General features: G+C 33.2%; 1 protein-coding gene across 1 annotated transcript; it reads right to left on the reverse strand.

The window, feature by feature from the left end:
* Positions 1 to 547: 547 nt before the first annotated feature.
* On the reverse strand, positions 548 to 5,538 carry LOC124937896 (ABC transporter B family member 1). Its single transcript, XM_047478226.1, has 10 exons — positions 5,065 to 5,538; positions 4,941 to 4,995; positions 4,684 to 4,859; positions 4,404 to 4,604; positions 4,065 to 4,324; positions 3,666 to 3,982; positions 3,335 to 3,558; positions 2,885 to 3,258; positions 2,093 to 2,807; positions 548 to 2,028 (listed from the first exon to the last, which is right to left on the reverse strand). The coding sequence occupies exons 1-10, from the start codon at positions 5,416 to 5,418 to the stop codon at positions 736 to 738; spliced, it is 3,969 nt and encodes a 1,322-aa protein (XP_047334182.1). The 5' UTR covers positions 5,419 to 5,538; the 3' UTR covers positions 548 to 735.
* Positions 5,539 to 13,109: the final 7,571 nt, after the last annotated feature.

Genomic DNA, 13,109 nt, shown 5'->3' on the forward strand with positions numbered 1-13,109 from the left:
TGGGTTATCGTTTCAGAAGCAAATGACAGCCTTTTTTTTAAAACATGTCATAAGATAAGATAATATGATGCCTTAGATTAACTTTGGGAGACCAAACCAAATGAGATCACCCAACATTCTTGCCATGATCACGAACGCTAAGCCAAACTAGAATTGAACTTATTATCTACCTCCAACCATCTACTTGTGAGTATTAACATGATCATTAAGATTTAATCTACTAATCTCCTCAAGGTACTTCATACCTTCTGAAATTCGCATCAGAAGATCATTCCATTCCCCATCCTTAACATCTCGCACCATACCAATTTGGCAGTCCCTTCTAATTCGAACCCTCTCGAATTCCTTCATCGTGAAAATATGTTTTCCTTCAAACCACGGATCATGTCAGAAATAAGTACCTTTACCATCACCAAATTGAATCCGAACCATCTTCCCAGCACAAACCCTTAACTTGATAATTTTCTTTAATGACCATGACATATCTTCATGAATTCTACAAGTCTATCACATGATTGATTAAATGCCACAGACAAAAGAAAAAACATGTTTGAACTCTGTTTCATTTCATCACAACCTTGTGCCATGTTCAAAAAAAATTCTTTAGTTTTTTCATAGTAAGTAAAAACAGCAAACTTAAATCAATCATACATCATTATACTACTAAACCCATAACATATTCTGTTAAAATTCCCCCCCAAAAAAATATTTGAATTGAGCCATGATTGTCCCCTTTCATTGCTCCCCTTCTTCCCTCGGCTGCTGCTGCTGCTGCGACGATGAGCTCGAACCGGTAGCCATGGTAACAGCCTGCCCTTGTGTAAACCTCTGCAATTGTATCATTCGGGCATATACCCCATCCGGATAGTTCTTCAACAATTGAGAATGAGACCCTTGCTCGGCTACCTTTCCATCGTCTATAACCGCAATCACATGCGCGTTTCTGATCGTCGATAGCCTATGAGCAACCACGATCGTGGTTTTCCCAGAAGCAGCTTTTTCTAATGCATCATGTACACATCTCTCAGACTCTGCGTCCAGTGCACTTGTTGCCTCGTCCAGAAGCAATATTTCCGCTTTCCTTACGAAAGCTCTGGCAACGGCTATCCTCTGTTTCTGACCTCCAGATAGTTGAACTCCTCTTTCCCCGACGAATGTCTTGTACCCGTCGGGGAGCGACGAGATGAACTTGTGGGCGTTAGCTAAGGTCGAGGCTTCGATGACTTCAGCCTCGGTTGCGGATTCTCTCCCGTAGGCTATGTTTTCGAATATGGTTGTAGCGAAAAGGCACGGTTCTTGGGGGACTATTGCAATGTGTTGCCTAAGTGACTTGAGATTGTACTTTCGGATGTCTTTTCCGTCAATCATGACTCGACCGGAGGACGGCTCGTAGAAGCGTTGCACGAGAGCAATGACCGAGCTCTTCCCGCAGCCGCTGGGGCCCACGAGGGCTAACGTCTTGCCTGCACGGGCCCGGAGGGATAAGTCTCGAAAGATTTGCATGTCGGGTCTAGATGGATAGGAGAAGTCGACGTGTTTAAACTCGACTTCTCCGCGGAGAGAATCCGGGACGGGGACCGTGTCCGGATCGTCTGGGTCGATTTCGGATTTGCGGTCGAGAAGATTGAAAACTGATTTCATTGCTCGTCCGCCTTTGATGAAATCCGGGGCCAATGTGAGTGTTTCCGCGGCTCCATTTGCGGAAACCATGAGGACCATGAAGACTCGGATGGTTTTCGAGAAGTCGGAGATCCCGTTCTTCACGAGCCATGAAGCGTACCATAGGCCTAAAGCGTAGGAAGCATATAACGAGAATTGAGCAATTCCGTATCCGCTTCCCGCTATTTGTCCCTTCCAAAAACATCGTCTTAGAGGACCCTTAAGGTTATCGCGAAAAAGATTAACAATTTTCAACTCCGAATTGAATGCCGCCACAGTTCTCATGTTGGACACCGCCTCTCCGGCTAGCTGCGTTGCTTTAGCGTGTGCAGCTTCCAAGTCGCCCGAGAAACCCGTCATGAACATTTTCTGTAACAATTTATACGTAAAAATTGACGATATTGATATTGAGATTGATATTATGACAAAATACCTGGAGAACGGTGGCAGCCACTACAACAGGGAAGACGGCTACGAGCACGAGAGCAAGTCGCCATTGCAAAACAAAACCAGCCGTGCATGCAACCAACATGAGCGCCGAGTTCTGCATGATCACTGAAATCCGATCACCAATCGCGGACCTAACGTTGTTAGCGTCGAGAGCCAAACGAGCCGCGATTCTCGAGCTCTCGTTCTCCTCTTGATCGAACCATGCAATTTCGTTCTTCAAAACCGACGCCAATAATTTCTCCCTCACCCTTTTCGTCAAATTCTCCCCGACGACATCCCAGAAGAAATGTTGTAGCGTATTGAATATAAGAGCGGCCGAGGATAGCCCGATGAGAAGATAGCAATATTTTCCGATTTGCTTGATCATATAAGCATGGTCTGGATTGTAATAGACGCTGAGGACCGCGCTGAGGACATACGCGAAGAAAGCACTTAGAGAGCCGCAAACAACTGAGCCTATCGAACCGATTAACGCGTAAGGCCATTCGGGGGAGTTCATTTTCGCGAGACGCAAGAAGGAACTCGCTTGCTCCTTGAATGCAAGTTTTTCGTGGCGGAAGTTTGGATAAGCAGCCTCCAATGAAAGACTGAAATCCGATGTGGAGAAGTCTGATAACCTGCGAGAGTAAGGCGATCTTCCATACGACGAGTTTCGTGTTATTATAGGAGAGCTCACGGAATTCCTCGCACTAGAAGGCCTGAAAAATAGTAGAATCAAACCTTAAAGAAATAAAACTCGAACAAAATTCTAACAGTATTTGAAGAAAAAACAAACCTGGCGCTGCTCTTTCTGGCGTTACTAATGGCAGTTTCGTGAGCAGCTTCTTGCATGCGAATGAGTTTCCCATACACGCTGTCGTCTCCTTTGGCAATGAGATCATCGTGTGCTCCGATTTCCGATACACTTCCCTGCTGAATTACTGCCACAAGGTCCGCTTTTCGAATGGTGGAGAGGCGATGAGCAATAACAAGGGTTGTCCTACCGATCATGAAACGATCTAGAGCTTCTTGGACCAGCTTTTCCGACTCGGAATCGAGTGCACTCGTAGCCTCATCTAAAAGCAAGATTGACGGGTTCTTAAGCATCGCCCTAGCTATAGCAATTCTTTGCTTTTGCCCACCTGATAGTTGCAATCCTCTTTCCCCAACCTACAAATTGTATGTTAAAATAGAACCAATATTTGATAAAGAAAAGAAAAGGTGGCTAACTAACTAACTAACTAACCTGTGTGTCATAGCCATCGGGGAGCTTGGCGATGAACGAATGGGCATTTGCCACACGAGCAGCTTCCTCGATCTCGACTAAGGTTGCATCTGGCTGGCCAAGGATTATGTTTTCTCTAATGGTGGTGGCAAACAGAGCAGGCTCTTGGCTAACCAAACCAATCTGCTGTCTTAGCCATCTAAGCTTTAGTGTCTTTATATCATGCCCATCAAGAAGAACTTCACCTGCACAATATTACATTTACATAAATGATCATGTCATAATTCAAATGGCAATGATAAAATCTTTTTTAAGTCTAAAAAGAAAAGAAAAGAAAAGAAAAGAAAGAAACCTGATAAAGGATCATAGAATCTCTCAATGAGGGAGACAACTGTGCTTTTGCCAGATCCACTGCTTCCAACCAAAGCAATGGTCTTTCCAGATGGAACTGTTAAGGAAAATTTGCTAAGAATCTGAACTTCCGGCCTTGATGGGTACGCAAAATCAACACTTTTCAGCTCAAGCTGCCCTGTTACAGTCTCTAATTCAAGACCCGACTCGTTATTTTTGTTGACAGTTGGCTTGTGATCGATTATTCGATAAATTTTGGTCGCAGCAGCCTTAGCCTTTGCAAATGCACCTATACTTGGTACTGACTGACCAAGAGCCCTTCAAATTTCAAAATGGACAAGGTTTACATGTCGATTGCTGAATATCCGAAAATGTTAATGGTTAGTAAATGAGTACTTACAATCCTCCGATCATGACAGCAAACATGGTGGCTAAAGCAAGTCCACCGTTGGTATAACGGTGTCTGATCAAGTACCCACCATACCAAAGAAGAAGTGCGTAGCAGCAGAACACAGTGAAATAAGTAGCTCCCAATCCTAGACCCTTTGAAAAACCACTCTTATAACCCAACCTTTGAGCAATTTTTAAAGAAGCTGAATACCCTTGCAAAGCTCTTGATTCACCCACAAATGCCAAAACTGTCCGAATTTGTACAATTGCCTACAAATCAAGATTCCATCTTTTCAAGAAAAACCCAAATTAGAATTATTAATTGACCAAATATGTTCTCTTTACTTACCTGGTCTGCAATATTTCCTGCTTCAGAAAGAGCATTCTGTGCCTTGCCGGAAAGTTTAGCCAAAGTGGCGGCGTGAATACCTCCGATCACAGCTATTAGAGGAACAACTGCTATTGTAACCAAAGCCAACTGCCAAACTGCTGTGAATCCGACCACAAATCCAGATACAAAGGTTGCCATGTAGTGTAGAAAGTTACCCAACTGCATAATTTTCCAAATTTAGTATCTTTTTTTTTCGAATTCTTGTTGTTTTGTTTTTGCAATTTTGTGATTTTACTACCTTCTCGCTAATGGCGTCTTGAACATGAACAGAATCAGTGTTGATGGCGAAAACAACGTCGGAAGTTCGAACTTCAGTGTCGAAATATTGAATGTCTTGGTTAAGTGCTGATTCAAGAAACTTGATTCTCATCTTTGTTGATTGTCTTTCTCCAGTCCACATCCAACAAGATATCTCTGCAACAAAATTAAAATGTTCCCATTTCTGATTCATGTATTAGATATGTATGATATGAATGCTAAAAAAGTAAAACTCACCCGCCCATGAAGATGCCCATATTGCAGCTCCAACGATAAGAAAGTAAAATGCATACTGCCAATATGATAAACAATCAATTTTTCAAAAAAAACTTCTTGAAGAAATTTAAAAAAGTTGAATTACCTTGATGACTTCTTGGGTCATTTTATCCATGTTGTTTGAATTAGACCCAAATGAATTAACAAGATCGGCAAAGAATCGGAGAAACAGAGGAAGTGAACTGCCATGAATAATTGCTCCAATTGTACCTATAGCCATTAGAACATAATCCAATCCATCTGCAAATCTGAAAAGCTGAAAGAAACTTATTGAAGGAAGAGATTCGTCTTGTTTCTTAGGATTTGAAGTTGTTTCCATTTTTGCAGGGGAACTAATATTATTATTATTATTGGGTTTTGAAAGAAGCTCAAGGCCTTGGATTTCAGACCATTTCCATTGCTCAACTGTGTTTATCTTCTCCTGAGAATCTTGTGGCATAGCTTTTCTCAGTTCATGCGAAATTACCAAACAGACCCAATTGATCTTCTTTAGTAGACAGTGTGATTCTTTGTTTGTCTGTGGAAAGCACGCAAGAACAATGAAAATGACAGATGAAGAAGAGAGAGTTTTAAGGGTGTTCTGTCCGACAAGGTGAGAAAACTTGAGATTGGGTTTTTGACTTGAGAGAGGCCTTAGGTCTTGTTTGGTTAAGTTTTTCTCTAAAAAATTATCATTTCATTCATTTTATTGTCAATTACCTACTCAATTTATTAACTAAAATATTTTCGATAAAAAAATACATATTAATATCCTTTAAGGCCTTGTTCAGATTCGAGTTATTTAAATAACTCGGTCATTTAAATAATTTGAGATGATTTTAAGATAAATATATTTTTAATAAAAGATTTAGAGAGTTTTAATATATAATAAAAAAATAAAATTAATAATTTAAAATATTTTAGTATTTTTGATAATGTATTGAATGATAAAAAAAGAGATTAATATGATGTTTAAGTTATTTAAATAATTTATATCGAATTAGGTCTAAGAGTTTGTTAGGTAAATGTTTATTTAAATAAACTTAAGTTTATAAAGTATTTTAGTATTTTAATTAATGAATTAAGTGATAAAGGAAAGAGCATAAAATCTATCATGAAAAAATAAAAAAATATTATAGTAAAAATGTAACATAATTCCTTAATTTCTTAAAATTTTCAATATAATTCATTATTTGTTTATTTAATTATCAGAAAAATGATAAAACTTACTTTTATTTATTAGTTTTATATAAAAAAAATCGTTAATTTTTTTAAAGTTTAACTTAATTTTTTTTAAGCTCACTCTAACTCTAAATCTTAGATCCGTCTCTATAAGAGTAGAGTGCGTGAAATTATGTTTAACCAGCCTAAGATTTTTTATCAAAAAATTTAAATAATCCAAACCAAACATGATATAAAACAGATCCGAAGTGGAAAACTTCTCCACAGTTTATACTATAGCAAGCTGAAGTCTGCACAAGCACATGCGATTTCAAATAAATAATTTATTTATTTTTTCTAAATTATTCTTCTAATAAATAAAGTACTGTGTTTAATTATAAAACTTGAATCTTTACAGTAAGTTATAACCGCTCAAATCATTATTATCTGCTACTAATTATTATTTAAAGATAGTGGGCTTAATATATTACATATATTTTAATCAAAACATAATAATAATGACTTCCTATTTAGAGCTCATTTGATTAAGGTTAATTAGGGTTTTTGATCCAAAACCCTCATATCTCATCATTCAAAACCTTCAAATAAGCTAGTTAAAAACCCTAATTTTTTTAAACATAATTTCTTTTTGATAAAATCTAGTTAAAAACCCTAAAAATAAGCTAGATCAAACAAGCTCTAAAAGAAAAAGGGAAATTAAGTTGAAATAAGTCTTGAATTGGGTGGAAGATTAATTTTGTGTAGGCCGTTAATGTCTCTATATTGCGCATACTTTTATTAAATTAATCTTAATTAATTGAACCCAAGTGTTTATTTTATTTTAATTAATTTTTTTCTTTTTCTGGTTAAGTTGTGCACAAGGTTCGGAGCTAGTAAAGAAAGAAAAAGGGAGACATAGCATTTGTTTTTAGCTTAAAGAGAAAGTAATCTTCATTTTCTATAAAGTTATTTCTTTCTTTTATTTTAGTTTATTTCAATTCACCTAGAAAACACTTAATTAAGCTTATTTGTTACTTAATTAATATTTTACAATAATATATAAATATAGTATTATATATTACCTCACTTTTCACTATTTTTTTTGATGTTAGTGGAAAAACTTGACTAAATAGTTGATTGATTGAATTGATTTTCAAAATGTGTATAGAAAACAGCAAAAATAATGAAAGTGTGCACTCCAAGTTCTAATTATTTACGGCTCATGCCACTGGATGTATTGAAGATATTATAACTCTTTTCTTATTTCTAGTTAAAATTCATTTATTATAAAAGATATTATAAATTTATAACTAACCGAAAATATTTAAGAACTAATTTTGTCAGAAATCAAACATATAAAAATACTTATGTCTTCCATCTAAATTTTAATTTTAATTCCACGTTTAAATACTTAAACACAATAAAATTAAGATTATTTCTTCCAATTTCAATTATAATACAATTATTTATTGTAGGTGAAAACTAAATAATTCTTATAAATTTTTACTTTAACTTAAAACGTTTTAACTTTAATTTATTAAATACAACTTAAAAGGTTTTCGGAGTTCAACATTCATTTTGCATGTGAAACATCTCTTTAACTTGTTCGGTGTCTAAATTGACAAATCTAAAACATTGGGTTACTCACTATTATTATCATCTCTCTTATTTGGTTGAAAATGAGTTAAAGAAATTTAAAAATTATATTTAACTGAGAATCATTCATAATAACATTATCATGACTTTGGCCGATATTCACAAGAGATGCGGTGGACTCACCGGAATCTAATTGCTTTATTGGAGAAACACTGGCTCGATAATTCACTATTTTTGTTTTGTTTTGCTACTTTCAAGTTTGGGTTCTTTGTTTTTTTCTTTCTTTTTATTCTCGTGTTATGCATAGTAGTGTTGTCCATAGTAGTTGGGTTCTTTCTCTGTTTATTGTTTAAATAATAATAATAATTTATTATAAATATAATTTGGTTAAAATAATAATGTGTCATGTATTGACTTTTATAAAAGAGGTGAAGATTGCATGTTAAATAATTCTACCAAGTTGTAAACATATGAGCAATTAAGTCAAAACTCTAAATTTAATATAAGTTTGCTGCTGACCTAAATATAAGTCAAAATTAAACAGCTACATATTAATTATATGCCATAAATTGTGAAACAACTTGATTAGCACACTATCGATTATGAGTTTTTTTGGGAAAATAAATGCAAACACAAACTTTGAATGGACAATTTTAAAAAATAACTTCAGATCAGTTTATATCTATAAGATCCAATTGTCAAAGAAAGATGTTTAGTTTAAGAAAAGCCTTGACCCACATTTTTTTACATGAATACTTATGAGCTTACAAACATAACTTTTTACTCTATGGTTTAGCTAAACGGTTTAGCTAAACGAGTGTTCGATGACCCGACCACTATTTTCTTCTTGGTTGGTTCCAATGGGATTGATAATAATGTTACAATAGTAGTTTACTTATATACAAGGATATACTATGAATATTGTAAACGCGTTTGTGACATTACATTATTAGCCTTTAATTCACTTGTTTATATATTATTATGCAAAATTTAAACACACTAATAAAAATATTTTAATAAAAATCAAAACCCTAGAGTTCTTGTGAAAAAGAAGAAGACCAAAACAAACACCATCAACCAAAATAATCATTAACAAAAATAGTAATTTAGAAACATCCCATGGTAACTATATTTCTCTAGAGTTGTATTTTATTAAAATTTGTTTAATATGATTTTTTTGTTGAATAATACTCCACCTAAACTAATCCATATAAACTAAATGTTCAATTAACTTATTACCTTTATTATAATTCTAATATTAAAATAATTATAAATGTATCAACATCTAAAATTAGTGAATGATACTAGCTAGATAGAGAAGAGAATATGTTAATGATATAGGTAGTAATAATAATATCAAATTCCGATCAACACTCAAAAAATAAAAGTTGTAAAATATACTGATTAGTAAAATTGTCCAATATATAATAGGGTCATCTACATTTGGGATACAAAGTATTATTTATCATATATATATATATATATATATATATATATATATATATATATATATATATATATTTGGTAGAAATATATCAAGGGAGTTGGTGGTCTACCCTTACCTAATGAATCTCAAGTTTTTTTTATATGAAAAAAAATCAATACATTTAAAATAAAACAACAAATTGTTCAATATAAAATAAAAGATGAGGTGAATTAATAAAGTCTCAAGAATAAAAATAATAATTAAAGTACAAAAATGTGACATAAAACAAGATAATTTTTTTTTTTTTTAATTTAAGGAGGCAAATCCCCTTTCAACTTTCATGACCCTCTTTTAAATTTACGATATTTTGCTAGTGAAACAAATTCGTGTTATTTAATTTCTTAAAAAGGACATAAATTACCTAAATTACTACGAATTATCATAATAGTTTAAAATTATTATAATTTAAGTTAGTCAAAAATATCAGTAATAAGTTGTCAATGAACTTAGAGTCTAATAATTATTAGAATAAAATTAAAAGAGAGTTTGATAAAGTCTGAATGGAATAATGTAGTTTTACATTATTATTATTACTATTATTTAAATTATCATTTTAGACCTATTATTTAATGTTATGTGAGGTAATCATGGTTGTTATTAAAGGGTGTGTCTAGTCATATAATTTCATTCCCATTTCTGACTTCCAACGTAAAAGGGAGGGTTTGATTAAACAAATATTAATAGTACAGGGATTAGTATGACAAACACTCAAATGCATATCAAGCGCTTTTTAAAAGTTAAAAAATCCATTAATAGTGGAGTGGAAGTGGAGCCTCATTATGCCATCCCATTGTCTTTCTTGTGATTAAAGTTGCTCTTAGATTATTATATTCATACTTTAACTAACTAATCTCACCCACATTGTGTTTATTTTCAAATATTGGAATCTTCATTTATTAATTATTTTTAATTTTTATAACATCTATGTTAAGATTTATATTATCTACACAAAATATGGTACAAAAATTAATATTATATTGTTTTAGTTGATTCATCAAAATGTCTTAAGTGGGATATAACATTCGAACAAAATTTATTCTATGTGAAAGAATACTTCGAGTAGTCCAATTCATTGCGAGGACGAACTTTCGATCAGTTTATGGGATGACACTTGGTGTAGTGCCAAAAGCCTAGCTACGACGTATCTTGAGTTTTCTTTCATTGCTATATGTAAAAATGTCACAGTCGATGACATATTTGATCTTTGATCTAGTGGTTTCGCTAGCCAAATTAAATATACAAGCAAATTAAATATTAAAGAGAGTTATTCACATAATAGAGTTTACTTTTGGTAGGATACAATCAAGTGTCCCCGTCTGAAAAAAATGTTATGCGTTGACAAAACATGGATAGTATTCAAGTGGGGACATTGTTACAATTTATTTGCTAAGAACATTCATATATTTTTTTTGTTGGGAGAAGTTTTGAGAGAAAGATTTCATCCAAAAATCTCGTTATTTGGATGAAACGTTATTCACTTTGACATTCTTACCGGATATATGTGCATAAAATATGTTGTATTGTGGTAATCGTTGTCGTATGTGTTACGAGGAGGTGAAATCGACAACTCACTTACTTTTATATTTTCGACAAATGACTAGTATCTAAAGTCTTTTGTGGAGTATTACTAAGATTTAATAGATGATACATAAGCCTTTAAATAGTTACTAGAAAGTTTTGATTGAGACGATTTATATAACAAACCTTCATAATTGGGTTACCATCCCCATTATTTTCTAATGGACTATATCTTGTTGAAGAGAAATCGTCGATGATCGTATTCGTCTGATGCGTATCATTCATAAGGTTATTATGTTAGAATCTTTAGTCTAAATCTTTAATCCTTAAGTCTATAATCTGTATACTCTATGTCGATAAATCGAGATAAACTGTAATTGCGGAAACGTACCTGGATCTTGAATGCAGAACGGTTCATTAAGTCGTTCTTCGTTATTCTCTTTTTCTTGATCTTGAATCTGGACCTGAATCTGAATGTGGATCTTCTTGTTCTGGATCTGGACCTGGATCGAAATGTCAGATGTGGGTGGGGTTTAAGTCTTCCAACCCTATATCGATAGCCTTCTTCTTTAGTGTTCTTGAGAAATGAACATAAACCTTATTGTTCGATGAGAGAAACAAATTGGTAGGCTATCTATATGGGTTGGGGACCTAGCCCTAATATACCCATTTATTATTCGGCCCATCAACGAAATAATGAATGATATTTCTGCTTCTACACAAATATGTCCCCATATTTATTATAGATGTCTAAATAAACCCATAACCTTTATACTTTAATAGATCACTTTATTTGGGCTTTAATCTTTATTATGATAACAACTAATATACAATTATTAAATAATATATGTACCCAAATATTGAAAATAATTCCAACATATTAATATTATAACACTTTCTGATATTCGTTACGGAAAGTCAATGGTGTCGATCAGAGATTTAATCGTTTTTCTTGAAGAATTATGAGCTCAATAAATACTGATCTTATACAAATTAAGATCATAACATCATATCAAATCTATATTAGGTGGGATAACTCTAATGAAACATATTAAGATCATAATATCACATCGAATAATTATAGAATTCAAATGTCTCACTAAAATGCAAACTTATTTAACATGAACGTGAAACATGCTTAGATATATATTTAACCTTTTAACCTGTTATTACTCAACTTATTTCTCCATACTCATCCTTCTATCTCAACGATACTTTATAACTTCATGGTCAGAGTATGATTTTGTCTTTAAATGGATTTGGATTAATCCTCTTGGGCGCAATAATTTCTTTATATGAGGTGTAAATATCAAATATCTAGATCAGTTGATTATTCTTTAACAATTTAAGTTATTTAAGTTTGGTTGCCAACCAGAGATACTCCTAGCTACAAGTAACTCTCATGTTTCACATTGGATTTTCCCATTTATCAACACTATTGTAGATTCAGTTTTCCTTTGCAAGATCATCCCCATTATCGGTTGACAAATCTAGAGGTAAATTTTTTGCTACAAAGAATTTTGGAATTTTTCTTCCAAAACGATATGATGTTTTTGTCTCAAAAACTTCTTTTTCTTCGTGAACCTACATATTTCATCTTGGAGTTATCCCAATGCCTTTACATGATAGCATGGGCATTCGGTTCAGATTTGTATACTTTTGATTGTTGGTGTTTAGATCCTTTTATTTTGTGGATTGATCTAATTAGTATTGAATGCTTGGTAATGAACCCTACTTTCATTGATTTGTTTTTGAATGAAATTTGACTCTTAACACTACAAACAAAAAGAAAAGAAAAATGAAGTGATATATGTTATATTGGAACTATGAAAATAAAATAGTAATTATATTTTGAATAATATGTATAGTGATCAAGAAGTGGTACTTGATTGCATTGAATTGATTATTGATGCTATCTAGGATAATGCAATAAATCTCTAATATAGATGGGAACTTTAGGGTTATGGTTTGAGGGCACATAACATCAATATATGTGCCCTTTTTGCTGGGTCGGTTGGCTACAAAACTTTCTATTTGTCTTGATTAATTAGGTTTACTAGCTTCATCATGGAATTTACATTTAGAGTCATTAGTTAAATTTATTAATATTCTAATTTCCCTTCTAAACCTATTAAATCACATGAATAATAACATGTCCCTATCACCACTAACACTATGATCCCTCCTCCCTTTATAACCTATGAAAGTAAAGCTAGTTTTTATAATTAAAGCCTCAATGTTTTCTATTTCCAATTAAGTTATTAAGTGGAAAAGTCGTAGGGTTATTAATTATAAACACTAAGAATATTTAACTCGGGTTATCTCAAAATATGGCTTCTTGAATTAAATTCATGGTTGTCATGGTTTTTTATCTTAATTTTTGCACTTGA

Source organism: Impatiens glandulifera, chromosome 5 (assembly GCF_907164915.1).
Source record: "Impatiens glandulifera chromosome 5, dImpGla2.1, whole genome shotgun sequence".
Classification (NCBI taxonomy): domain Eukaryota; kingdom Viridiplantae; phylum Streptophyta; class Magnoliopsida; order Ericales; family Balsaminaceae; genus Impatiens; species Impatiens glandulifera.